Source organism: Cinclus cinclus, chromosome 19 (genome assembly GCF_963662255.1).
Source record: "Cinclus cinclus chromosome 19, bCinCin1.1, whole genome shotgun sequence".
Lineage (NCBI taxonomy): Eukaryota > Metazoa > Chordata > Aves > Passeriformes > Cinclidae > Cinclus > Cinclus cinclus.
Genome location: NC_085064.1, coordinates 4,781,209 through 4,809,104, shown reverse-complemented (window position 1 = coordinate 4,809,104; position 27,896 = coordinate 4,781,209). Strand labels below are relative to the sequence as shown.

The 27,896-nt window shown below is 46.6% G+C and overlaps 1 protein-coding gene across 1 annotated transcript in view; it reads left to right on the top strand.

Moving 5' to 3' along the window:
• Positions 1-27,896, top strand: part of PRRC2B (proline rich coiled-coil 2B) — a 42,604-nt gene that overhangs the window by 13,773 nt on the left and 935 nt on the right. The window contains exons 3-31 of the mRNA XM_062505801.1: positions 599-776; positions 987-1,089; positions 1,983-2,055; positions 4,728-4,871; positions 5,474-5,715; positions 6,086-6,207; positions 6,532-6,674; positions 7,255-7,345; positions 7,751-7,943; positions 8,314-8,629; positions 9,429-9,625; positions 11,994-12,198; positions 12,942-13,158; positions 13,783-15,843; positions 15,976-16,175; positions 16,821-16,966; positions 17,405-17,546; positions 18,149-18,228; positions 18,925-19,116; positions 19,256-19,450; positions 19,872-19,958; positions 20,900-21,004; positions 21,582-21,774; positions 22,960-23,057; positions 23,702-23,829; positions 24,442-24,679; positions 26,078-26,254; positions 26,931-27,022; positions 27,548-27,668. Coding sequence (XP_062361785.1) covers positions 599-776; positions 987-1,089; positions 1,983-2,055; positions 4,728-4,871; positions 5,474-5,715; positions 6,086-6,207; positions 6,532-6,674; positions 7,255-7,345; positions 7,751-7,943; positions 8,314-8,629; positions 9,429-9,625; positions 11,994-12,198; positions 12,942-13,158; positions 13,783-15,843; positions 15,976-16,175; positions 16,821-16,966; positions 17,405-17,546; positions 18,149-18,228; positions 18,925-19,116; positions 19,256-19,450; positions 19,872-19,958; positions 20,900-21,004; positions 21,582-21,774; positions 22,960-23,057; positions 23,702-23,829; positions 24,442-24,679; positions 26,078-26,254; positions 26,931-27,022; positions 27,548-27,668 — 6,479 coding nt within the window. The remainder of the gene's footprint in view (positions 1-598; positions 777-986; positions 1,090-1,982; positions 2,056-4,727; positions 4,872-5,473; positions 5,716-6,085; positions 6,208-6,531; positions 6,675-7,254; positions 7,346-7,750; positions 7,944-8,313; positions 8,630-9,428; positions 9,626-11,993; positions 12,199-12,941; positions 13,159-13,782; positions 15,844-15,975; positions 16,176-16,820; positions 16,967-17,404; positions 17,547-18,148; positions 18,229-18,924; positions 19,117-19,255; positions 19,451-19,871; positions 19,959-20,899; positions 21,005-21,581; positions 21,775-22,959; positions 23,058-23,701; positions 23,830-24,441; positions 24,680-26,077; positions 26,255-26,930; positions 27,023-27,547; positions 27,669-27,896) is intronic.

The window sequence follows — 27,896 nt, the reverse complement described above, 5'->3', positions numbered from 1 at the left end:
TGCCTTAAGCTGGCCAGACCTTGTGTGAGGTGAGAGTCAGGGACTGAAGGCCATTGGGAAAGAACCTGAATTGGTTTAGCAGTGGAAATATGACCAAAAAGTAGATAGTGGGTTCAAAAAAAATGACCTTGCCTGGACTGGCTCTGGACTTGGTGTGAGAATAGAAAACAGAAAATAAAATACTTTCTTAATAAATGTAGTCTGGTGGATAGAGCTGGAAAATTGAGACCTCAGGATTCCCAGGTTAGGTCACCTGTTTGCCGACTAAGAGATGAACTTGGGTGGCCATTTCCCCAAGCTGTGAAAAGGTGGTGTTGCTTCTCCTTGGTGAAATGAAAGAGCTACATGTGCAAATCCTCCTAAAAGACTCTGTGAGCACTTTGTTAGGAGGATGATTTTTTTCCCCCCTCCTGCTGTAGGAGCTGTTTGCCAGCTGCTACAACAGACAGCTGCATCTGTGGTCCTGTGGGAAACAACCTGTGTGTTGACATAGCAGCAGCACTTCTGCTGGGGCTGCAGCCAGCCACAACTTTGTAATTAAGGTTACTTATCTGGCAGGATACAGCCCTCTGACCTGCTGCTGTTCCTTTCTCACCAGTTATTCCTAGACATGGCTTACAGAGTCTTGGGAAAGTTGCTGCTGCCCGGCGCATGCCACCTCCTGCAAATTTGCCTAGCTTGAAGTCTGAGAACAAAGGAAACGACCCCAACATCATTATAGTACCCAAGGACGGTACAGGATGGGCAAACAAGCAGGATCAGCCAGACCAAAAGAGGTGGGTAGAGTGAACCTTTGTAAGTTTTGTCAGGCAGGCAGTAGTGGTAGTGCACCGCTGTGCTTGGTGTCAGACCTTACAGGGATCAGTTTTCTGTTGTGCCAAAGCAGAGCCAAGTTGTGGTTTGCTCTTTTAGTAGCTGCCATATTGGCAGGAGTTGTTTTCCTGCCTCCCTTCCCCTTTGGTCTCACCTCTGGTGTCTCTGCTCAGTTCCAGTGCGACGGCTGCACAGCTGCAGGAGTCGCTGCCGCAGCAGGGTTTGCAGAAATCTGTCTCCAATTTACAGAAGCCGACACAGTCAATCAGTCAGGAGGTAAGTGCCAGCAGTCTCTGACTGCCACCCTGCTCCCCCTGTACCCAGGCAGCTTGAAGGGCTTTAATTGTCTGTGTTGCCTTGTGCTTAAGAAAAAGCTCCTGTGTAATCAATTATTGTGGAAAGTGACTCTCTTGAGTCAAAGCTGCTGTGCACCAGGAGTGTTGTGCTGCAGTTGCAGAAGTAACATACACAGAACTGTATTTCTCAAATGTGTGCAGTAAGTCTAGTTGCAGTCTAGGAAAAAATGGTTGGAATGTGAGATAGCTGGTTAGCACTTTTAAATGATTCTTCTTTGGTTGTAATTCAAACCTTGCTTGGTGATAGCAGATCCAGCTCTTGCTCCCAGCCTGATGAGACTTGATGGGAAGAGATCTGGTTATGCGGGACAAGTAGCCAGTGTTAGAAAAAAGAAGGTGAATGCAAGGACCTGGTCCTATGTGTTGCAGCTTTCACACTTCCAGTTAAAAAAACCTCCCAACCCTTGAGGTTCAGGGAAATCAGGATAGGAGGTATGTTTTAAAGAGGAGAAGAGTGGTTAACGCATGAGAAAAAGTAGGGTAGCCTTCAAGCTGAGGTGTTGCATGCAACAAATTTGGAAGATTAAGGAGCAGAACAAAAGGAAAGCTTGATGAGAGTACAGGTTGAGGAAATAGTTGGTGAAAATGGGCAGAGGAGACATTAAGGCAGAGCAGAGGATTTTTACTGTAGCATTGTGGTACACTGGAGTGGGGAACACCTGACAGTAGCCCCAGCTTGAAGCTGTGGGGACCTGTGGTGTCTGGGTGATCTGGAGACCTGAACTGTAGCAGGTGCCAGCCAGGAAATGAGAAGCAGTAATCAATCTTAACTGGTCCATGTTGGGGTTTCTTTTTGCTTTGTTTTGTTTTCAGAGTACAAATTCAGTGCCAGGTGGACCAAAGTCATGGGCACAGCTGAATGGAAAGCCAGCAGGACAAGAAGGTGGTGAGTATGATAAACAGAACTGGTATGTGCCTGCTTTTTCCAGACAGGCATGAGGTGGGGTGGACTCCATTCCTGCCTGCCCTCCCTGTGAGACTGGTGCAGAATGGGAGTGAGGCCTTCTTAGTCCTGTTTCCAGTCTGTGTGGTGTGTTGGCTGGAATGATGCAGATGAATCAGTTCAGGGCTGCCAGCACAGGACATGGCTTGAACACAATGTGTCTCGTGGTCACATTGAACCAGAGCAATTCATGCTCTTGGGATGCAGCAGGGAGTTCTGAGAGGGGAAGGTTCTGAAGGAGAAAGGAAACATTTGCCCCCATCATGAGCATCTTCAGTCAGCCTAGAGCAGTGTGTAACCAAGCTGCAGTAAACATTGTGAAATAGGGGAGGGACTAGTTTAGAAAAGAAGGAGAAGGGTCATTGGAGAAGGGAAGTGTAAACATCTTCATGGACAGTAGCAAGGGGATCTTCACCTAACTGCATAGTTAGAAGTGAGGATGGAATATTCTTGTACAGTGTCTGTGATCCAAGGGAATTGTGGTGGCAGTGGGTGGAGTGGCAGTGCAGCTGCTGCAGGGTGCACTCGCCTACACATGGGCTCAGGCCTTGCTATTAAGTCTCCTTCAGTAGCTGCTGCTAATGGCTTCTGCTTGACTGAGAATCCTGAAGCAGTGTTAACATGAATTGGGAGTTTAGTTGTCTTCAGATGAATCCATTTCCACACAGGAGGTGGTTTCCAGCTGCACTGAGTAGTGCCATTAAAACCATAGTGAGAATAACAGCTCAGTTCCACTGTTTTAATGTGAACAGACCTGGAACCATTCACTTGTCAAGTGAATTTGCAGAGAGATTTGAAAGAATTGAGACAGGTGGTGATTGCAGGAGCAGAGGGGACAAGTTTACCCTAAATTAAATGAGGCCCTTATTGAAAGGGTGTTTCTCAAAGGCTAAATGTTAAAGCAGAAACTTGTACTTGCCTGAGGATGGTGGGTAGTGCAAAGACTGTCTTGTTTAAGTCTTGCTGTGTAGGCCTCCTGTACACTCACTTTGAAATCTGATCATCTAACAGTGTTCTTAAAGGATTTTATGAAAACATCATTCTGGGTCACACTTAACAATATGGAGTTCTCAACCCAAGAAAACAGTTGCCTATATAGCTAAGAGCAGCTTAATTAGAAGGTAATTGAATCACAGAAGCATCAGAAATCTGAAAGGATTTCTTAGGCTATCCCATGTTTGCACCTCTTCTGTAGTGGCACTGAACAATTGTTTTTCCTTCTAAGCTATTTCAGGTATTACAGACAAAGAGGAGAGTCTCTTGCTTTTTGTGCATTTTAAGGCTTAGAGCTGTAAAATCTCTTTTGGAGGGTGCATACTGAAGAAATGTGGTCTAATAAATTAATTATAGACTTCTCCATGCCTGTGTTTTTGTATAAAGGACATTTGGAGGAAAAAAAAGGGCACCAAACTTTTTTCAGTGTGATGCTACTTAGGGTTAGAGTACAAATTGTTAATGGCTGCACATAAGTAGTCCTTACATGGTGCAGCCTTACCTGGTGGTAGATTTCTCCCCTAAAGGACATTTACCTGTGCCATTCTAGTTCAGTAAAAATCAGAACTCTTCAGCAAGTCTTAGCTACTTTGTGATATATTTAGGCAATGTCCTTCTCAAGTATTTTCATCTAGCTAAAATTGGAGGTGTTTCATGCAGCTGTTGCATGGTCTTTTCTGGAAATTTTACATGGGAGGTCTTGTGCAGTGTGCAAGTTCCAGAAAGTAAAAATTACTTAAGCCAGTCTGTCTTGACTCTTCAGGGCAAGGAACAAGATAGATGACATTCTTGTCAAGCCTTCAGTACTCATTGCTGGTACTTCTAATATAACTGAAACGCCTTTTTAAAAGATCTTTAGCCAAGTAACACTAAGAAACAGTTCTCAAAAAAACCCAATTCCTTTAATGTGTAATTGTACAATAATGCTTGTAATTTCTATTTATCCAATGTTATCTTGCCAACAGATTTAGGAGAATTGCTGAGTTTCATGTGCCAGTCACTGGTAGATCTTCAGAACTGACAGAGAACTGTTGTTCTGGGGTGACTGATGACTCAGCAGGACAATTTGCCAGTGACTAGAAAAGAACCTAGCCTGATCTGGCCAGTGATTTGCACCTTGAAAATGCTGCAGCAGGGAGAAGAGCATAGAACGTCTATCCTTACCTGTGGTGTTTCACTGATACATTGACAGAAACTTTAACAATAGGCTTCCCTGGCAGAGTGAGGTCTGAGCAAAAAAGAGTCTGAATAGAAGTGTCAAATACTTGATAGCAGGGTGTCATTTATGAGTGATCTTGCAGAATTTATATCTCTGCCTCTGTCTGAATTCTGTATTTCACAAAAATAATTGGAAGCTGAGAAAGTTCAGCAACTTGGTTGAATGTGAGAATTTAAATGAAGGTATTGAGTGTGGGAGTGCTGGGTGAGGACACGTGTTGTTGTGTTTGTGACAGTGTTTGAGAGTGTTGGGGATGTGAAGTGAGGTGCTGGTACGAGAGTAATTTGGGTTTAAATGTACCAGAGGCATAGATTCCCAGGAAACACGTTTCCAGGCTGATCTCATAAGGGAGTTGAACCAGTGGAAAGATCTTCTCTGAGTCCCACACTTACTTGTCTGACAGGTTCAAGGGCCTCAAGCCGACTGTTATCCTTCTCTCCCGAGGAATTTCCGACGCTGAAAGCAGCTGGCGAGCAGGACAAGGTTGGCAAAGAAAAGGGCGCCTTAGATCCGTCGTATGGGCCAGGACCAAGCCTCCGCCCCCAGAGTGAGTGAAGGATTGTGTCTTTCTGAATTATCCCATTGCCTTTGGGCAGGCAATGTCAGTTCACAGTAGTACCAGGAGCTCCATCTTTAAGTTTCCTTTTATCTTTTAATGAGCTTATACTGTCAGGCTGCTTAGCAGATGATCAGAGATTGGCATGTGGTGCTGATATTTTGTGGTCTGGACAGTGAAGTATGGACTGTCATCTACTACACTGTTTAATAAAAATTGCCGTGTGATGTTGCAAAGCAGGCCCCTTCCGAGGCTGGGCAAGCCACAGTGAAATTAGCGTGTGGTGTAATGTGGCTTCTCTTGGAGTGGTTTTGCATCTAATTGGCCTTAATTCTGCAGGGTAAGGAGATGGGGAGCACCCTGGTAGGAGTTCAGGTTTATTGGCAAATAAGGACACCACTGGTGCAGCAATTACTTAGCAACAGCTGATGCTGCTCCTCTCTTAAGAAAATAAACACAGTTGGAAATTTTTCCTGGTCTTTGATATTTTTCTACAACCTTGGAGTAATTAGGGCTTGACCAGAGTACTTGAGGTTTCGAGACTTTCTGGCCGAGTGGCTGCCCACATTTACAAATACTAACATAATTTCCAGATGTCACCAGTTGGAGGGAGGGCGGTGGGAGGAACGTCACCTCTGCCACATCTCTGACCGCCTCCCCTGCTGAGCTGGGCAGCAAGACCTCGAGCACTGGAGACGGGGCCCCCTCCTCAGCGAGCAGCAGCGATGCCAAGGAGCCGTCTCTCCGCCCAGCTCAGCCCGTCCGCAAAGGGGCTTCGCAGTTCATGGGAAACGTCTACCAGCCACCCACGTACCATGACATGCTACCTGCTTTTGTGAGTGACCCTTTCTCCACTTTGTGTAGATGTGATGTCCTTCATTCTTAACATAAGGCTGGGGTTGAAATCAGCTGAGATGTGTTTTCTGGACTGTCAGTTGGCTGCCAGGGCTGGAGCAGGGATCCTTAGCTTGATGTGATTTTAGTTTGTTGTAGCACAGCCTTGCTTAGCCCAAAGAGAAGTTGTCCCTTTCCCTCTGGAGCTGGACAGGGAATCATGAGCATGTAGCCTGCTGGGTAGCCAGATATGAAATGTTTGTTTCCCCTTCATGCGGGTGCAGCTGCCATGCACATGCTGTAACCTAATCTGGATAAACCTTCCTGTGGCAAGGAGACAAACCAAGCTGTTCTGCTTTGCCTCATTCCAGATGTGTCCACAACAGCCATCTGAGACCTCTGCATCACTGGACCGAGGGTCTTTCCCTGTTCCTCAGCTTCGGCTTGAGCCCCGTGTACCTTTCAGACAAGTCCAGATAAATGACCAGGATGGGTAAGGCTGCCATCACTTTCCCACTTGAGAGGCAGGTTCAAGGTGTGAAATGTTGCGAGGCTGTGAGCACGGTGTGTCTGAAGAGCAAGTGGACATGGGAACTGGTGTGTGATCCTGGACTGGAGGGGTTGTAGCTCTGATCTCTGTTCTAGGAAGTGGGTACCAGGTAGACAAGAGGAAGAAGCTTCAGGACGGGGAGAGAAAATCTGATGCATTGTATATAAGTGCATAGTAGAAAAGGGATGATTCAGTGTTACAAACTCAGCTCTGCATTCTTTGGTTTTCTTTTTGATGTTTCTTACTAGTTCTGTGTTTTTCCTGCAGAAAAGAGAACAGGCTCAGCCTGTCTCGCCCAACACGCCCGGTTCGGCAGCAGATGGAGCGAGTGCCTCGGCCCACCATCATCAATGCAGAGAACCTGAAGGGGCTGGATGAGCTGGACAATGATGCAGATGATGGATGGGCAGGTAAAGTTCCTTCATGCTCGAGCTTTGTGTAGTTGTGAAATTTCTGGTGGTGTAAATGATGATAAAATGGATCCTTCTGATCCTTCCATCACATTGTGCTCAAGGAACTGGATCTGAAGACTCCTAAAATCTGAAAACACCAAGCACAGCAGGAGGGTTAGCACTGTAGGTGCTGGGAAGGAGAGTTAGTCCTGCCTTTTCAGTCATGGTATTCAGTAACCAGTTGCACACAGTCTGGTATGGTGACTGTGTTCTCATTTGCAGCCCCCACTCCCAGACTGTTTGCTGCTCCTCCTCTGGGACCAGCCCAGCTGTTCAGTAGTGTGTGTCCACACTACTCACATCATTACTTGCCTTATCTAGTTGGAGTTCTCCCTGCTCATTGAGAGATGTTGGTAGATGACATTCCAAACCAAGCTATTCTGTGATTTCCAGGACCAGTGCTGGACATTTGGCTTTTTGTGTAGTTCATGCCAAGCCTGTGTGTCCTGTAGCTTAGTGCTAAAGGAGGGCATAAACTTTTATCAGGACAAGGGGCCTGTTTCTTTCATAAATCCATTCTCCTTTGCTTCCTTTGTAGGCATTCATGATGAAGTGGATTACTCTGAGAAACTGAAGTTTAGTGAAGATGAAGAAGAGGAAGAAACTCTTAAAGATGGACGACAGAAGTGGTAAGAAGTCACTCTATTTGAACCTACAGTTGTTTCAGTAAAAATGAGCAATAGCACGGTCTTTAAAAACTTGTTCTAAATGTGGGGTCTTGATCCCTCTGATTTGTTGCTGTGACTTTGTTGATTTTACTCGGCAGTGTTTTGAGTGTTCTTCAAGGATATGTGTAGGTCTAGCAGCTGACTGCCGGTTTGCCAGGCTTTTTTCCTCCTCTTTTCTCACCTTTATCCTGCTTCACAGTAGTGGAGTTGATCCTTGTGCACCTTTAGAGAAGCACGTCGCTTGTTTTGGTGCTTATTTGTGAGCTTCCCTTTTAATTAGAGTCAGTTGCCTTTGCCACTTGATCAGGCTGCAAGTGCTTTTTGAAGCGAGTAGCAAATGCAATAATAAAGCTGTTTATGTGACAGGAACAGCTGGGATCCCAGAAGGCAGCGACAGTTGTCCCTGAGCTCTGCAGACAGTGCAGATGTCAAGCACACCTTGGAGGAAGGAAAGAATTGGAATGATTCAGTTGGCTTGTCCCGGCCAGTCCGAAAAGCACAGGATTCACAGCAGCCTCCCAGGAAGCTGAATGGCTGGAGCTCTGCCTCAGAATACCAGGTAGGTTGAGTTCATGTGGGTGAGCTGGAAGCCCATCATTGTCCTTAGGAGGCCAGTTTGGCATTTTCTTGGAAATGGGATGCTGATGAATTTCTGTAGTCTTAGTTTATATCCACCTGGAGAGAAATCTATCTGCATAGAACTTCCACTAGGGAAAAGAAATTGAAGCTGGTCCAGAACAGTGAGATTGTTAGTGAGAAAACGGAGTTACTGAACCAAATAGCAATAACTCTTCCCAGTAACGGGGGATTTGTGCTTGACCATGGAGAAGAGGGAGTCAGAACGGGTTATTGTCAGCATGGGATGCAGATCTCAAGATAGAGGAGCTGGTTGGGTTATGCTTATGGAGAAATATTTTTTCCTCTGGCAGAAGCCTGTGCTGGGAAGTGTTCTCAGACAGCAGTCTGTCGAGGATAAAGAAGAAAAGGTGCCTGTGAGACAGAAGTTTGTCCACTCTGAGATCTCTGAGGCTGTTGAGAGAGCCAGGAGGCGACGGGAGGAAGAGGAGCGGCGAGCCAGGGAGGAGCGCCTGGCAGCCTGTGCTGCAAAGCTCAAGCAACTTGATCAGAAATGCAAACTGGCTCAGAAGAGTGGAGAGACACAGAAACACACAGAGAGTGAGGATGTGCGACCTCCCAGCACTGAGAAAAACACTGCACAAGAGAGTGGCCACACTTTCCGTAAAGGTACAGGAACACTGCCTGCCTCACCCTGTAAAAACTGCTTGTTTTGCCTTTGTGCTCATCTCTTACCTGGAGTGGGGGAGTTCCTGGAAGGAAATTTCTGTTGGTGTAAATGATGACACAATGGATCCTTCTGATCCTTCCATCACATTGTGCTCAAGGAGCTGGATCTGAAGACTCCTAAAATCTGAAAACACCAAGCACAGCAGGAGGGTTAGCACTGAGGGTGCTGGGAAGGACAGTTAGTCCTGCCTTTCTGGGAGGGAGTCAGAGGGTTCAGAGAATCCTTCAGCTGCCCTTCAGAGATCAGCTGCTGCTTGTGTTCTGCTGAGTACTTTGCATTGTTCACAAAGGTTGATTAAATTAAAAATGCTATTAAAATAAATGCAAACTTATTTAGTTGCCTTTATCTGTGTTCAGTGAGCTGTGCTAGCAGAGGCCTTGTTGGAATGGGCCCCATGGGCTTCTCATGATTGGATGATAACATTAAGTGCTCATGGCCATAGATCAGAAAACCAGTAAGTGCTGGCAAGTTTAAGGACTAACGGGAAAAAGACTTTCTCCCCAGTGCTTAAGCAGAGAGCTGATAGCAAAGGAGGATCTCAGAATTTCTAATTCAAACAAGATGAACAAAACCCTCTGTAGGGTTGTCAAGGTACAGGATGTGCTATATATGATTGTAGTAAGGTTCAGCCATGTATTGCAGTCAGGACATACCCACGCCTGTGTATGTTTTGTGGTGCTGGTGCACTCCCAACTCTGTCATGAGCAGGCTCTTCAGGGCTTGTTTTCTTGTCTGCAGCAACCCCTGAGTTTCACACACAGGATGCCTCTGTTGGCTATCTGGAAGAGGAGAGTCCTGCTCCAGCAGCAGCAGCAGCCCAAAGCAGCAGTGAGGAGGAGCTCAGAGAAGCTCCCTCGGCAGCACAGGAATTCAACAAATACCAGAAGTCTCTTCCCCCACGGTTCCAGAGGCAGCAGCAGCAGCAACAGCAGCAGGTAAATTGCTCACAACCTCTTTTCTGCCACTAAACCATTGTTTGCTCAGTTCTCAACACCATCAGTCTTCAGGCTGGGAGGAGATAAGTGGGGTTTTACCCTGGACTTTTTAAGTATTTCTGATGATGGAAATATCCTGTCTGATTGGGTAGAAAGGCTCTGTGTGGGCTACATTAGTTTTCCTTGCACCCTGTGATGCTGGAGCTGTTGTGCGTAGGGCTCAGCCAGGTTTGTCACTTGCCTGGGATAAAAATACAGTGCTGTCAGAAATGTTGACTTCTCCTGTGTGGTTGTCTGGGCATCTCCTGACAATGGGAACTCTTAGGACTGTGTGGTTTGTGGTAGAGGTCTGGTTTGCAAATGTACATGAGCAGGAGAAGCTGGGGATGTTCCCACATCCAAAACCATGAGCACATCAGTGGCTGTCTTGCTTCTGTAGGCCTGGCCCTGGGAAGCTTCTGTTCCTCAGGCTAGCCTTGAACCTGATGGATGTCTCTAGCGCAAGAGGAGCTGCTGTTCTTCAGCACTGCTGCAGTGCCTGAACACACAGGAAAAGGGAAGGAAAACCCTTGGGCTTCAGCTGCTTCCATGTCACTCAGCACTTGCTGTGTCCTTACCATTGTTAGGTATGGCCAGCCAGCCATTTGCTTGCCACGGTCAAACTGTGCTTAGGTTGGCAAGTTGCTGGACTGCTTCTGGACTGGAAGTTCTGGAGTGGCACACTTCTCATTCCACCTCCTGCCTTTGCAGAGGGCCAGTCCTTTGCTCTGCTCTCATCTAATACCTACTCGTGTTTTTTCTGTGAGGCTCTTTCAGAACATTGTTTTCTTTGCACCATAAAAATGTTGGTCTTAAATGTTTCATTTTTGTTGCATTGAAAATTCTCCTGGGGCACTGAGACACCAGCTGAAGTGCTTTGTGCATCTTGGCTCTTGCCTAACCTTTCAGTCCTGTATGTGCCATACGTGCTGTGCAGATGCAGTGAGCCTCTGTAGGGCAGCAGAGCCAAACCAAGGGACAGAGTATTCAGGCTTCAGATAATGCGAAGTTAATTGCCATTCTTCATAAAATAACCACTTGAAATGGGATATAATCAACGCTGCTGCAGGTCTTTGTGAGGAGCTCACAATTGGCTTTTGCTCAGTAATTGCTCTTTTATGGATGTTCCCTGTGCTCGTTGCTCGGCAGTTGACATTTTCATGATTCAGATGTACAGCAGCAAATGCTGCTTAATGTTACTCTTGAAAAGAGATGCTCTTAAACTAAAAAGAGTTGGATGTCTTTGTTGTCATGCTAATAATACCACAGGTCATCACTACTGGAAGAACATGAAGTTTTATTTTATTTTCTCTTATCCTCTGTGATGTTAGTACGTATGAGGGAGTGCATGTTTTGGCTGGCTTGTATTGCTGCTTCGGTAGCTCCGTGAAAAGAATGAAATGGAAAAGTGTTGGTATTGTGAAGGAAATATTTTCGTCAAGGTACCAGAAAACTAGGTAATGTAGATATAATCTGCATTTGTCAGAGCCTTCCTTGTTGTAATGATGTGTCACATTAAGATGTCTCTTTTACTCTGCAGTTGGGTATTGGCTTTTTTAATAAACAGTTACAGTATCTGACGCTGTTGTAAACTTAGCAAAAAAAAATACGGTGGCACATTTGACAAGGAGATGCGTTTCATGTTAATTGGAGCTATTTAGTGTTTGAATACTTTCTTCAGTACACGAAACTCCCTTCAAATGTATATTCTGTTTGGACCTTCAGCAAAAGTTAAATGTCAAATTGAATTAACATCATGACAGTCCTCTGCTAAGGGAAGGTGGACTGGCTGTGTGGGAGATGGGAAAACAACCTGCAAGTGCCAGCCTGTCTCTGACCCAGGAAACACTGTATAATGTTAATAGCTCTCTTAATGTGGTTTAGGTTGTTTTTATCTAATCTGTTAAGCTGACAGAGGTGGAGCTAATATATGTACACGCTAAATAATTTAGAGATGCGTTTCCTGAAAAATGTTGCATCTTCGAAAGTATTGGGTTCCAGTTACGAAGTGGTGTTTAACAAGAAGCTCTCCTGCATTCGTAGGAGCATTGAGAAGATGCAAATTGTGGTCTTAAAGATGATCCCTTGTGTTTGGCCACATAGCCTGGCCCACAGTGGTGCAGTAGTCTGGCTGCTCTGGTATTTACAGAATAACAACCAGATGCCACATTCCCATCTGGTAGTGAATTACCCCTTTCTGCTCCACCCTCCCATCTGATAAGGGATTGAGCCTTTGATAGCTGGCACGTGTTTTCCTTTGGCTGACCAGTACCTCGGTGTGATTCCTGGCACCACAGCCGTGTCCAATGGCCCATCCTGTTCCCTGCAGGAGCAGCTGTACAAGATGCAGCACTGGCAGCAGCAGGTCTATCCTCCCCCATCCCACTCCCATCCCCAGCGGACGTTCTACCCGCCGCACCCGCAGATGCTGGGCTTTGATCCCCGCTGGATGATGATGCCCTCCTACATGGACCCTCGCATGGCCCAGAGCCGCACCCCCGTGGATTTCTACCCTTCAGCCCTTCACCCTTCAGGTGAGGTGTTGTCAGTGTTTATCTTGGCTCTTGAGTTGGTTCATATCTGGAAATTTGCTGTGTGTCTTAACCTCGGTCCAAACTTTGCATTCTGGCTGATATCTCTTCTCTTGGGGATGAGAGAGCTGGTTGCAGCGGGTAGTGGTGGGAGGCTGGGAGGGCGGACATGTCTGTCCCTTCTCTGCACTGCAGTGGGAGACCTTCCCTGACTGTTTTGTGACCTTAGTGGGTGTGGCTGATCTTGCCCCTTGGCAGAAAGGGTAGCAGATCCACTGATCTTGCCTGTTGGAGAAGAAGGATGAGTTTTGGAGTTGCTGTAATAATGTGAAATCTTAATAGACCCCCTTTAGGAAATGTGATGAAGAAACCCTGTAGTTCCTGAGCTATGTGCACTTTGTACCTTCTTATCTTGTTACTTGTTACTAATTTTCAGAGGTGTGAATGTAAACATTAAGATATATAATTTGTTCCCTGGAGTTTGTGGATTGTTTGATCCCAAGCCAGTGATGCTGTGTAGTGTCTGTGTGGGCTGGGCTCTGAGCTGTGTCATCTTCTGTATCACTCCAGGTGTATTTATTTCCCAGCTGTGGATTTTTTAAGCACAGGCTCCCCTTTACAAGACAGGTTTCCATGGCTGCGGTCACCTACTGACCAAGAAGGAAGGGGAGTCGAGCTAGGAGATTGATAAATTCTTCTTGTCTGTGAAATCCTAGTGCTAATGACATGAACTCTCTTGTGAGCAGGAATTATGAAGCCCATGATTCAGCAGGACTCCATTGGTGGGAGCAGCTGTCGGTCTGAAGATCAGAACTGTCAGGCAGGGCAGGCAGAGAGGAAAACTCCTTTGGATCCTGTGCCAGTGTGGGGCCAGGACAGCTACACATCCCTGCAGAGCAAAGGATACTCCCTGTCACATCAAAAACAGCCTGACAGCATGAGCATGGAGGGGCTGCATGCCAGGTGAGTACAAAATTCCCCTGTCCTCATGCATGCTGGGGTGGGAGGTGCTGTTGTAAGACATCTACTGAAAAGCAGGTGTAGAGCTTGCCTGAAAGATGTCTGTGAACAGGCCCAGGTACTGATCTGGGAGCACCCATGCACTCCTGAGTGTTCTAGCTGTGGAGGTGTTTACAGATGGAATTAATGAGAAGTTTTCTATCTGACCAGCTTGGAACCTGTTTGGAGGGAGAGGGGGACTTGTCACCTACATGGGAAGGTATAAAAAAGAACGAGTCAAAAATTCTGATGCTTGCTAGTTTGTCTCCTACTTTTTTTGGACATTGTAAAACCAATTCTTTGCTTTCAGATTGCCACATCATAGGAGGTTAAATCTCCCTTCATTTCTTAAATTTGCTGTCCATCATAGGAGCTTTATCATGCATTGATTTCACAAACCTGGCAGTGCAGCCTGGGGCCATAGCAGCTCTGCCCAGCATTTTGGCATTTACAGGTTCATTGCCTCGTGATTTAGCATAAACCTGAGTTTATTTCTTTTCACTTCTTGTATCTAGCCTTCACCCTTGGACATGTGCTGTGCTCTGCATTACCTGACTTTCCTTTGTTTGTTGTTTGTTTCGCTCTCAGGAGTGAAAGTTACTCTGCTTCTGGAAGGCCGGAGAGTCTGAGCACTCAGCGAGATCTCTTTGAGGAGAGAGGGGAGGAGTATTTGAGTGCTTTCGACAAGAAGGCCCAAGCAGACTTTGACAGCTGCCTGTCTTCGCAGAGGATGGGCCAGGATCTCCTGTTCCAACATCAGGAGAGTGTGCAGGAAGCCTGTCCTGCTGGCAGCCGCCATGCAAACCTGAGGTGTTCACCCCTCGAGCCTGATTTTATCCAAGCGGAGAAGAAGACTGAATATAATGGCTGGGATATCAGCCACCATCAGAAACCTGTGGAGGCAGCAGCAGAAGCTGCTGAAGTACCCCGGGATGAGCAGTCATTCAGTGCTGACCCATGGAAGAAAGAAGGAGCCAATACCAAACAGGCCACTGAGGAGTCAGCAGAGTGGGCTCCTGAGAGCCGCAACACCGGTGGGCAGCACCAAGAGCAAATGGGGAGGACGCGGCGGTCAGGGCCCATTAAAAAACCAGTCCTAAAAGCCCTCAAGGTGGAAGAGAAGGAGAAGGAGATGGAGAAGGTTAAACTGGAGGGAGAGGATAACTCACACCCGCTGAAGGAGAAGGCAGCTGCTCAGAAGGTAGAAAATGAGTCAGATGACTCTGCTGCCTTGCTGAACTCTACACGTTACCTGCTGGATGACAAAGGTTCTTCCCAAACCAGCCTTGCACGAGAGGCTGAGAAATCCCAAGAGGAAGAAGAGGAGGAGGAGGAAGAAGAGAAGCCAGAAAGAAACTGGGAGAACAAACTATCCAGAGAGAGCAGCGATCTCCCTCCCACGAAAAGAAACAACTGGATCTTCATTGATGAGGAGCAAGCCTTTGGTGGGAGAGGTCAAGGGCGTGGGCGAGGGAGAGGCTTCAGAGAGTTCACTTTCAGAGGCCGAGGCACAGTTGTGAGCAGCAGGGGGGTCTACAACAACAACCAGAGGAGCAGCCGGGGCCGAGGGCTCCGGGAGTTCAACCAGCCAGAAGACTTCCCCAGAGGCAAACCAAGGCGCCGGATTGCCAGTGAGACACACAGTGAAGGGTCAGAGTATGAGGAGCTCCCCAAGCGTCGCCGACAGAGGGGCTCAGAGAACAGCAATGAAGGCTCTGTGCTGGACAGGGAGGACAGTGATTTGAAAAAGGGAGACTTCAAAGAGTCTTGGAGGTCCAACAAAATCTATTCAGATGATCACAGTAGCCTTGATCCTAAGATGAGGGCTCCAAGAGCCTTTGGGAGATCACTGCCACCAAGACTGAGCAACTCTGGCTATGGCCGAAGGGGGTTCATGGGCAAGGAGCCCACCCAGTGGCAAGGCAGGAGTGGGGGAGGAGGGTGGCAGGAGTACAGCCACACGTCTCCATCAGACACGTTTGGGAGCAGGCAGCAGTCTGACAGGGACTACAGTCAGGATTCTTACAAACACACGGATTCCTTCTCCAGCCGGGTTTTTGATGAGAGTCATCTGGATGACAAAAGGCACTTTTTCCAGGAGGATTACTCAGCAGATCAGGAGAACATAGAGAACAGGCCCTTCAGGAGGCGACGTCCTCCCCGCCAGGACAAGCCCCCACGGTTCAGGCGCCTCAGGCAGGAGAGGGAAACTGTTGGGCAGTGGAACCCTGAGGAGGGAGGCCCTAATCTGCTGCCCAGCCAGTGGCCAGGCAGACCCAAGCTGAGCAGCGCAGAGAAGAGCAGCATCTCGGGCAGACGCTCTCCTGAGCTGTCCTACCAGAACTCTTCGGACCACGCCAACGAGGAGTGGGAGACGGCATCTGAGAGTAGTGACTTTAGTGAGCGGCGGGACAGAAGAGATGGAGTTGCAGACAGCGAGGGCCAGCTGGAAGGTGGCCTTGCCACGGGGAGCTTGGGAGAGAAGAGGGAACTGGCAAAGAGGAGCTTCTCAAGCCAGAGGCCACTGGTGGACAGGCAGAGCCGCAAGGCTGAGCCGGCAGGGTTTGCAGAGCAGACTGTCAGGACTGGTGTGGGAGCAGCTTCCAGATACGAGGGCCAGCAGAACGGGACCCTGATAAAGAGCAAAAGGTAAAGTTGTTTTCTTATCTGTGATACCTGCAGATGTTGAAGGAGAAGGCATACACCCCATGCGTTTTATTCTTGTCACTTTTATTTGTGTTCTACTGACAAAACTAAATCCTTTCCCTTCTTTCTGTGTAGGTCTCCAGAAGAAGGAGGAGGCCTTGGCAGCACCAGTGGTGGGAGCAGCCACTCCATTTATACCTTGGATAGGGCCTCCCACGTGAACTCAGAGAGTGCAGAGGGGCCAGGTAAAAAGCCAGAGAAGGAGCACAAATCCACTGCACAAAGAGCAAGTGAGAAGGGAGAGGCCTTGTCACAGTTTGAACTCAGTTATGGAAGTGAGTGTCTTGATTCATTTGTTTCTTTAAGAGGATTATGTATTATGGCTGACTTCAGGCCAGACTGATTCAGTCCAATGTAATTTTACTACCAGGTTAGGAGGCTTTTTCCATTTATTTACTGAAGCAAGAAAATTCTTGTGAATCTTAATAGTTAACATCGTTGTTAAATTTTAAACACAAGCTTTTCAGCCAGATCTGACAGTGTCTCTGAAGCTTCTTCTATGGAAAGTTTGTGTTTAGGGAGAATATTTCTATATTTCTCTTTAATATACTAATGTATTTTTAGGCTTGAAATTTATATTGTGTGAAGGAAGTTGGGAGAGCATCCAGAGTGGGGAATTGGAGGCTGAGCTAATGGCTGGGAGGCAAGAAATTAGTATCTCTGAAAAGAGAATTACCTGAGTTATCACACAGCTCCCCATTCCCAAGCTTTTCAGCTGAAGTGTGCTCATCTTGAAACAGAGGAGACAGCAAAGTCCTGCAAGATAAAGTGTCTGATAGATGTCAGCAGACTACATGATTTTGTTTTCATGTTACTGTGTCATGGATCCTCTTTGGAGCGCACTGTTTAAATTATTGCAGTTATAAAGTTTTATATGCACACACGTGTGCACTGTATTCTCCCCTGTGTGCTTTGTTCAGGTACCATCATTGATAATCGGGTGTCGAACACGGCAGAAGAGAATGAAGTTGGTTCCATGGCAGGGGAAGGGTTCATTGAGGTTCTTACTAAAAAGCAGCGTCGTTTGCTTGAAGAGGAGCGAAGGAAGAAGGAACAGGCTGCTCAGGTGAGGAACAGGAGGCAGAAAAGTTGGACCTCTTACATAGTTTGGGTTGCAGTCAGAGAAACAGGGCTCCAGAAAGTGTTGGTATGAACAGAAAAACATACAGTTGGCAGTGCCAGAATAGTACAGATCCTGCATTGGGCCCCTGAAACATATTTAGGGCTGCTGTTCTGAAAAGGAGAGGTTGATTTCTGACTATTCTTGGCTTGCACCAGAATTGTTAATTGGGACTTAAGTTTCTAGAGTGGTCTTCATCCAAAGCAGCATGGCTCTCTAAGTCAGCTGCTGTCTGTAGTTGGTGGGATATTGGGCAGCAGGAGCAGTGGAGGATTTTGCACTCTGTTCTTGCCAGAAGAAAATCTCACTGCAGAAGCAGCTCCTTCCAGTCTTGTTAGACCAGGGAAACCTCCCAGTCTGACACCTGTGCCTTTCCTGTCACAGGCACCAGCCAAGGCCCGCGTCCTTCAGTCGCGCATTCCACCGCGATTTGCTAAGAAGCAGAACAGCCTGTGCTTGGAGCAGAGTGATGTAACAGTGTCTGGAAACAGCCTGGGCACAGAGATCTGGGAAAGCAACAGCCCAGGTAGGCTTGTGACTGTTTGTTCCAAAGGGTTTCACAGAGCTGGAGTCTTCTGGAATGTGCAGCAAGGATGGGGTCTGTCGTTCAGAGGAGACAATTCTTCTGTCTGGTGCTGGGAGTGGGAGGGGAGCTGGCAGACATGTGGAGTAGCCTCTGTTCTAAGATCTACTGTTGAGCCATCCTGCTCCTGTTGCTCTCCATGTCAGTCTCCGAACTATTTCTTGGGTCTTTGTTTCATGTCAGAATCCTAGTATACAGCATTTTATTGCTGGTTGGGCTGGATCTATTTTGAGACTTTTTGTTATTTTGCTTTCCTGCGTTTTGTCATCTCTAGCCCTGAACAGCTAGTACCTCCCTTGTTTCTCTTACCTTTCTCCTGTTGTTATGTTCCCTAAGAAATCTCCTCCCTGTTCTCTACTCATTCCTCATACCCTGTGTTCTCTGCTGCATCATGTCTCAGATGTCTGGACAACACTTAAACTTTCTGAGGTGGTGAAAATACCCTCTCTCATGTCTAGAAATGGAAAGTTGATGGTGTAATGTGTACAGGGTGTGCTCATAGCTGTGTTTCAAGCAGCTGAACCCTGCCCTCAATTCTCTTCCAGCACTTTCCGTTCAATCTCCTGGCAGTGATTCTTGGAGCAAGCCTGTAAATACCTTTAATGGTACTGAGTCTAGCACTGAGGTAAGTAGCACCTAAGGTGCCCTTCAGGTACTGTGTGTCTAAAGTATTAATGCAGGTGGCTTTTATGCTTCTCATTGCTCCATCTGTGCTTAGTGACCCTCAGCTCTGCTTGTGCCATTTTAAACTGTCTCTTTGCAGTTTTAATTTGAGCTTGATGCTGTTCAGATCTTGACCTAGAGAGCCAAGCAATGTTTGGTGTTGTGTGTGGGTATAAATCTGGAGTAACGGTGTGATAGAGCTATTCCAGGGTTATGCTCATCACTGGGTGCAGACTGTGATTGAGGAGGGTGGAATCCCATAGGTCCTGTTTGTGCCTGTGAGCAGCGTGTAGCTGTAGCCTTGATGCAGGGAGGGGCAGAGGCATTCCTGAACACTTCATTTCTGGAGACCAAGATTTCAAATTTGCTTTTGGGTCGCACACGAAGTGAGTTTGGCAGTCTCAGCCTGGCTGTTCTGTGGGACACATTTCCTTACTCTGAAGCCATGGTCCAGTTGGTGCATCAGTTCACCTGTCTCAGGGCCGTGTAGAGCTGAAGGAGCAGCCAAGGGGTGCTGCAGGTCAGGCCCAACTCCTTTGCAGTTAACCAGGATGATGATTTGAAAAAGGGACGTGATCTTGCTGTTTTCTGGGGCGTTTTTTCCTCGGTGGCGCTGGGTCGGAGTCCGGGGCTTTAACACATTTCGTGCTTTGCATAGCAGGGATTTAAAGGCAGCCAGGGGGATAGTGGCATTGACTTGAGTGCGGAGTCTCGGGAATCCTCCGCGACCTCCTCTCAGCGCAGTTCTCCATATGGCACCCTCAAACCAGAGGAGATGAATGGGGCTGGCCTGGTGGACCCAAAGCCTGACTGCCAGAAGGAGCAAGTGCAGAAGCAAACTGATAAAAAGGTAATCTGGATTTGCAGCCAAGGCAGAGCGCAGAGTGAGAGACCTTGTGCAGTGGTTGTGTTGTTCTTGATAGCGTTTTTAAGGCTTGAGGTTGGGTTATTCGGTCTTTGTGTCTCAGCCTCTCTGCTTTCCTGTTAAGGATTCAGATCAAGGCTCAGGACAGAACAAGGAACACAAGCCTGGACCAATCGGCAACGAACGCTCCCTGAAAAACAGAAAGGGTTCGGAGGGAACGGAACGGCTGGAAGGGAATATTCCCCCTGTTAATGGGGTGGAAATTCACGTGGATTCTGTACTTCCTGTGCCACCCATTGAATTTGGAGTAAATCCTAAAGTGAGGATTAAATTTCACTTTATCTTCTTGGTGATTTGATCTTGTTGAGACATGAAAGGTGATTTGAGGCAGGATTATTTAGAGGAAGCTTCCAGGTGTAGGTTTGCCTTAGATTTCATTACTGACACAGACCAGGTACTCAGGATGTCCTGGCAAACATGTAGTGTCCACTTGGAGATACTGTCCCAAGGACTGGGTGGGGTGGTAACAGAGGTGAGGGAGAAAATCATGGCCAAGCTTTTGTGTGCCTCGGGGTTGCCTGCTGCTGAGTGCTGAGAAGTGTTTTCTGTTTCCAGCAAGGCTTACTGGAGATCAGTCTTTAGTTTGTAGTATCATAATTCAGGCTAGAGTCATTAACCGTGAAAAGCGGAGGGGTAGCCCATGGACCTGGATTTGAATTTTGTGTGTTTTGCTTTTTCAGGACTCTGACTTCAGCTTGCCACCTGGTTCTGCCTCTGGCACTGCAGCTAACCCTGTCACAAAATTGCAGGATGCCTTGGCCAGTAATGTAAGTATTACCTCTCTTTTGACATTGATTAATTGGACATACTCCTTAGGTAAACCTCAGGTGTTTCCAAAGAGACCAAGCATGTTTGCATCTGACTTCATATTTCATGCTTAGGCAGCACATGTCACTGAAGTCTGAAATGGAAATCTCAAGATACCTTGGTAAAATGAGTGTCACAAACTCAGAAGTAATGTAGAGAGGAGCTTTATTATCATTGTGACCTGTGTAATGCCATCTCTGAGATGACCAGTCTCTTCCCCTGAGACACACAAGTGTTGCACGTGGCCATGATGCAGATAGTGACATGTTTAGACCCAGACTGCCCGGCTTCCTCAGAAGATTTCATCTGCCACAGCTAGGCAAAGTACTGTAACATGGTGGTCAGGCTTTTCTGGAGGTTTCCCAGCTTATTCCAGCCATCTGAGTATTTAATTATTCTGTGTGAAAGAGTGAGCACACCGAAATCCCCAGCTGGTAACTCAGCTCTAGACAGCAATGTGGGACACACACAATGCTGCTTTTGAAATGTCTTGTTTTTAGGCAAGTTTGTAGGCAGTTTGGTTTTGATTTTGGAGATTTGTTTTAAAGGGTGTTTCTTTCCATAAACAGGTTTTTTCTGAAACTTAGGTAGTTTCTAAATATGGGACAGGAAGGAAGACTCTTCTGCAAATGGAAGTTACTGGATCAAACTGATGTTTAAGTGGAAGCTGGTATAGAGCAGTGTAGAGGGCTATCTTTGCTCATAACCAAAGCTTCTTTTATTGCAAGAGCAGAATGGATCCCAGTTGAACTGGGTACTTGGCTCCTGCAGTACCACTGGGGACTGAATTCTTTGATGTGCGGTTACTGGAGCTGCCCAGCTGAACCTCTGTCAGCCTTGGTGACTCATAACATCCTGCTGAGAGTTCACAAATACTCACCTTTTATGTCTCTCCCCTCAGGCAGGGTTAACACAGTCCATTCCCATCCTGCGAAGGGATCATCACCTGCAGCGCTGCATCGGCCTGAACCCCATGTCCTTCCCCACTGCAGACCTTACTCTTAAGGTAAGGAAGCTGAAGGTGTGTGGATACCATGTCTCTGTGAGCAGAGTAGTGAGGGTGGAGAGATCTTACCCAGAGTATTTTGCTAGGTATTGATAAACCTTAATTGGCTCTTGTAAAAGTTGTGCATACGAGCTATTCACCATGAGTGCAGGGGTGCATGTTCTAAATCCTGAATGCAGGAAGTCCTTGCCAATTGTAGAACCTGTGCAGCAGAGCTTTCGTATTTCAGTACCTGGGTAAGGTGGCTGCTCAGGGATCCTGGGAAGCCTGGTGGTGTAAAGAGAGGGAAAAAACAAAACACAAAGTTTACAAAAAAGAACAGCAGCTAAACCAAAAGAAAAACCACCTCCATCCCAGACCTGAGAAGCTCAGCAAATAGCAAGGGGTTTGAGTATTTGTGAAGGATTCTTGTCCATTAGAAATTGTTATAGAAATCCCTGACCTCAGACCTGTCAGCTTTCCACTGTGCCTAGAGTGCAGTGAATTTGAGCTCATAGGATACAGATGAGCAACTGTGGGCTTTGGTAATGCCCTCCCCATTTGAACTGTCTGTAGTTATTGTTCTTTGTTTCCATAGATGGAGTCTGCTCGTAAAGCTTGGGAAAACTCTCCAAGTTTGCCAGAACAGAACTCCCCAGGAGGTGCAGGCTCAGGCATCCAGCCTCCTTCCAGTGTTGGAGCTTCCAACGGTGTCAGCTACAGCTCTTTTGGTGGAGTTTCTATGCCCCCTATGCCTGTCGCGTCTGTAGCACCTTCTGCATCTATTCCAGGTACCTGCAAACTGCAGCAGCAATTGCATTATCTGGTTGTTACCTGGGAGTCCTCCTCTGGTTCTAGTAGATGAGAGCATGGTGAGAAGAGCTTCTGTGTAGAGTAACTGGCTGTCTGGTGTTTGACAGATTCTTTACAACTCAGGCAAGAGGGAAAGAGTGTCTCCCCACTTGAAGAATGTGACTGGTGAAAGCTTAATACAAAGACAGCTTTCCCTGTGTAGTGGCAAGTCTGATATCTCAATGGATCTTGCCTACCTTTTACTGTGTGCCCAGTAGAATAGAAAGAAAGAGACCTATGGCTGTGGGGCTTCAACAGTGCCAATGTCATTACCAGCCGTTCCTCTGCTTGTTTTGCCCTTAAAGTCACAGGTTCTGGGCACCTTCTGCTTATAGCAAAACAAAAACTGGTGTATAGCTCACAGAACTCTGGGAGGGGGGAAGGTGTTGCTATATTTTAGTTAAAGGAAAAGCTTAACTCAGTCATGATAGTGTGTGTAATTAGGGAGAGCATCTGGAAAGAGGAAATGTACTGGGATTCTCTGCATGGGATGACTCCTGGGTCCCAAAGGGCTTCTCATGTATGCACTGTTTTTCTCATGTCTCAGTTCAAGAACAGAGTGAAATGTGTAGTGACTCTGTTACTAGCTTCCACTTGGTAAACAGATTGTTCCAAGTTAGGTGGTTTCCTTCCTCACCCACCCTAATCTTGCTGCTTAATCCTGTGGTTCAGTACTGCACAAAGGCGCAGGAGTGGCACAGCAGTTAGTAATTGGTGCCACCTTGGCATGAATTTGGCTTCTAGATCTCAAGTGTCAAGGCATTAAATGCCGTGTTTGCTCTTAGCTGCAAAGATGAGATGATTGCAGAGCAGATTTCTGGCATTTAGTTAGAGTACAGGTTACCAGCTCCTGAACTGCTAGTGTCTGATTCTTCTGTGGAGGTGGGAAACTTGGGTTTCCATTTAGCCTCTTACAGAAAGGTATGATTAATTCTCAGCAAGCCTGCTCCTGCTGATGTTGGTATGTGGATTTAGGGGCTTTGCGGACTCTTCTGAATGGGTACTATTTTTGTTTTAACTTGCTGAGAGGTAGGAAATAGTCTTGACATGCAGATATCTGTAGTCTACTGTGCCTGTATCTCCCCTGTACCTTGAATTTACAGCCTGCCTTTTCTGATGTGTAGGTAACCATATTCCACCCCTGTATCTGGATGGCCACGTGTTTGCAAGTCAGCCCCGCCTGGTCCCTCAGACGATACCTCAGCAGCAAAGCTACCAACAGGTAAGGGAGCAATACAGCTTGCAAGTGGTATTTCAGACATTCTTCATGGTGGCTTTTAAGAAACGAGGAGTAGTTTTTCACTTTCATAGCCCAAAGGAACTTAGATGTGGCTCCCTTCTAGATTCCTTGAATGGTATTTCCCAGTGGGTGTCAGAGGTTAGTGAAACTGAAGGGAGGGAATTGAGGAGTTCTTCCCCTCCTGTACCAGTTCTCTCAAACTGGTTTTAACTGAAGCAGGTGCTGAGGCCTGTGTGAGACAAAGTGACTTTCAGTAAGTTCCCCAGCCAGTCAATTATAATGAGTAACTTCACCAGTAAATAGGGTGTTGTCAGAGGGAGCTCTTTCAAGGTAGAGTACAGGCAGGTGAGAGCTGGGATTTTCACTGTCTGCTTTGTGTGAGGAGCATGTTGGTTCCCTCTTATCCATCAAATGCCTCTTGCAGGCATCACCCTCTGGGTGCCTGTGCAGTGTCTTCTCTGGCAGTGCTGCTATTCTGGGGAATGATGCAGGGCTGGATAAAGGCCCAGTGTAGGTAATTGTCACTGCAGATTGACTCATGCAGGAAACTGATGGGTTTTTAACAGACTTGGAGAAGAGTTTCTGGCTCCTCTTTTACCTCTCAGTCATATTAATTTCTTCTGCAGGCTGCTGCTGCTCAACAGATTCCCATCTCCCTCCACACATCCTTACAGGCCCAAGCGCAGCTTGGACTGAGGGGTGGTCTGCCTGTTTCCCAGTCCCAGGAGATGTACAGCTCCATACAGCCCTTCAGGTAACTGCTTCCTGTTTTTCTTTCCTTGTGGCTTGCTGTCTTACATTGCTGATGTCTGTGTACATTGATAAGATACCTCACACTCATCTTCCCTTTCCCCTTTGTTCAAATGCTGTTTCCTTCCCCTAGTAACAGGGCCAGTGTAGGGAGCATGAGCAAGAGAGTGAGAAGTCTGAATTAGCACTTAGTGCCTCAGAAGCCCAAACACCGAGGTTTAAAAAAAATACCCTTTTTATTTGCTAAAGCTGTTGGAATCTTTTAACTTCAGGTTTTTTTTCCTGCTTTACAAAACTGCTGCAGACTTTAGGTAACCTGAATCCTCCCTTAACTGCTAATCTACAGGTTGTTGTATGGGATATTGAAACATAATTGTTAGATACTACACAATGTTGTTCTCTTGAATATTCTGGCGACACAAGGAAATGGTTGTAAAAGCCTAAGAGTGGAAGCAAAAAAATCCTGGTAACTAAAATGGAAAGTGGTATCACAGCTTGTTTCCAAGCTGTCATTTTAGTTGTCTGATGGCAGGCCAGATACAGTTTGGCAGGGTGTGTTTTCACAGTCTCCAAAGTTTTTGTGCATAATGACTGAAGCATATTTTTATTCCTGCAGGTCTCAGGTGTACATGCACCCCAGTCTGTCCCAGCCCAGCACCATGGTCCTGACAGGAGGCACTGCTCTGAAGCCTCCATATTCCGCCTTCCCAGGCATGCAGCCCTTGGAGGTGGTGAAAACCCAGTCTGGGTCCCCCTATCAGCCCATGAACGGCAGCCAGGCACTGGTTTATGAGGGGCAGATAAACCAGGCTGGTATGGGAGCCTCCCAGATGATGGACTCTCAGCTCACACAGGTTAGGAGCAGGACTGGCGAGCCACTCCTTTGGTCCAGGCTAATTCACAGCCACTTGTTTCTGAGAATGGGTTGTAACATGTCTGTCTGAACTAAACTCGATGTAAAGAGGCGGAAGATTTCCCCGAGACACTGTTCTGTGAACCATGGTTTCACATATGCAGCACCTTACTTGATGAGATGGTTGCTAATACCTTGTCTGTCCCTGCTGAGATGTCATTTTGTCACTTGGAAGTCAAACCTTCCAGTGCTGCATGCATAGGAGGCCATGATGCAATGGTTGTCCTAAAAGCACCTCTTCTGAGAGCCAAATCCCAATCATCTCTCCCATCACCTCAGCTTCCAGGGCAACTAGGAACTTGTATTAAAGGCTCATCCGTCTTCTCAGTTCATTTGTCGTCCAAGTCTTATTTACAACTTCAGCTGATCTGTTTGGCAGAATCCTAACAGGAATTTCAATGTGTGAAAATGTTTTAATAAAGCATGGTTCACATAAAAACATTGAATTCTACTGTGAGCATAGCTGTGTTTGTGGGCATGTGCTCTGATTTTCTGGAGAAATTTGATAATTTTATTAAACTCATCTTCGTTTATCTTGTGCAACTTGTTAAGGTTTATTTTTTGTTTCAGAGGGATTTTTATGTTGTGACTGATGTAAAGAGTTAATCCTGAAAGTAACTTAGGTGAGGAAAATACAGAGAACATTGGCAAAGTAAATATTTGAAGAAATGCTTTGTCCATCATAAGCGAGTAACTTGGTTTCTTTTGCCAGCCTTAGTTTGGTTTATTTATTTATTCTAAACTCTTGATGGAACCTCCCAAATCCAGCAATTGTGAGAAAATCAGAGGGAACAGGAGGTGCCTCAGCCCCTCAGAGCTACAATATTTTTTTGTAATTGCTCTTATTTATGTCCATCATTGGTTTGAAGCTCACTGTGAAACATGGGGCTGAGGTCCCCACCACTTTCTCTGGAGGTCCAGTCCTCAAAATGTTTTCGTGTAAGAGTGTAGGAGATTTTCAAAGGTGAAAACAAAGCACCTGACACTTCACTGTCTGACACTGCCATTGTATGAAGGGAAAACAAACCCATGAAGTGACCAAGAGGAAGACTGGGAAACTGGGCTCTAGAAATGAAGGAAAGCCCCCATCCACGGCCAGTTAGGTTAACTTGATGGCATGTTAAAAACCCAGCCGCTAAGGGTGTTGGCAGCACTGCCAGAACATCCATTTCAGTGTGAAAGTCCCTCTGCTACAGTCATTTGTATTTATTCCGTGCCAGACTGCACTGTTTGGGAGCTTCCTTTTGGCAAGGCTGTGCCTTTCAGGGTATTGGGAGGCAGCATGTCAAACACGAGACTGTTACTGCCATTAAGGTAACTACATGTCCTTGTCACACAGCTGACAATGCCTGTGCCTGGCTCCCAGCTGCCTCTGCCCCGCTACGGCTCTGGCCAGCAGCCCCTGCTTCTACCACAGTCCATCCAGCTTCCTCAGGGGCAAAACCTGCCTGTAGGAGCTCCCAGAAGAATCCTCCCTCCTGGATCCCAGCCTTCTGTTCTTGCTGCCAGCAGGGAGGTAAGGATTAACTCCTGGTGCTGCTCACGGCATTCAGTAACCCCTCCTGCGTTGAAGTTTTACTCTTTGCTTGTCAAAGGGGAGAATGGCTTGTTTGGGATCCTTAAATAATATCCAAGCCAAGGATTCCTGTTAAAATGAAGGAACCCTTTTTCCCTCATCTCCAAAGTGCAAGCCAGCAGTTTTCAGGTTTTGCTGCTGGTCATCATTCTGTTTCCAGGGAGCCACATCCTGCCTTGATCCAGTTTGGAGTCTCCAGTTTTATTACATGTTTACACAGGTTTCCCCAGAGTGCTTGAGGGGTGGTGAACTCCAGACACAGTTGGAATACTGCCCAGATATTTCACTCTGTTGTGAAGCTTGTCCATTTGAGTAGGTATATTAATGTCATGTCTGGTTTGATGGATTCATATCATAAGTTTGTCTTATTATAGGGGAGAGAGAGCACAGCAGTTAACTTCCAGGTTCTGTATTTGCTTGTGCTGCTGGCTTGGTGCTTTTAATACAAACAGATTATTTCACTTACAAGCCTCACTTTCTTCACCTGAAAAATATTTCTTCTTTTAATGGGCATGATGGGGAGAAGGGCAAAGATTTGGCTTAAGTGTTTATATGAAGTAAAGAGTGATTTGTGAATGCAAAGATGATACTCTCTCTCACTCATTTTCCTCTGTAGTCCTCCCAGATGGAAATGAAAGGGTTTCATTTCTCCGATGGTAAACAGAGCATGTCCTCCGGAGGGTCTGTACCGTCCCCACACACATACAGGTGAGACGTTCACAGAACTTGTCCTCCTTAGGATGGGAGAAAAACCTGTGGTGCATCCATCATCCGTCTACAAAATCCACCTGGGTTTTCATGTCTAGAATGTGCTCACTTCGGTCCAAATATTCATATCTAAATGCATGGTCATGGCTTTCATTTTGGTTGTGGGACAGTGTGTGTATCAGACCTGGTGCTTTGTGAGAAGTGCATGAAGTTACTTTTCATTTGAGTCTCAAAAGACAGGTTGGAATTGGTGTGTGTGCTTTTTGTTCCTTGTGAAGATGGGAAATCTGAGGATCATTGAATAAATGTTTATGGTCCTGAAAATGGAGTGCTCATATCTAAAGACATCAGGTCATTGAGGCTTTTGAGACACTAATTTATTTTTTTTCTCCTAACCAACCCATGTGGTGTCGTTTGCACTGTGGAACTCACTGATCTGCACAGCACAGTCTTGTGCCCTGCCTATTGCTGCTTTGCTGTCTTTTTCTTCTTTCACACATGAATAAGGCTCTCATTCCATTGTAGAATTTACTCCATGAATGTTGTCGACTCTTCGATTTCCAGGCCTAGCTCTGCCAGCCCCAGCGGGAAGCCGTCGGGACCAGCAGTGAGCATGGGCTCTGTGCAAGGACACTATGTACAACAGGTAGTGTACCTGAGTTCTTTGTACAGCCAAAAAATACTGGCCCTTCTACACTGTTGTGCTTATGCCTTGGGCTCTAGAGGAAAGGCAGAAAGGCCTGTGTAACTGAAGCTCCATGTGGAAGCTGGTGTTTTCCCCTGGGTAGGTAGGTGTTTTACTGAGTCCAGGAGTAGTTCTGTGTGATTTGAAAGTCATGCAAGATTAGTTCTACTAAGTTCTCCTGTCGAATTT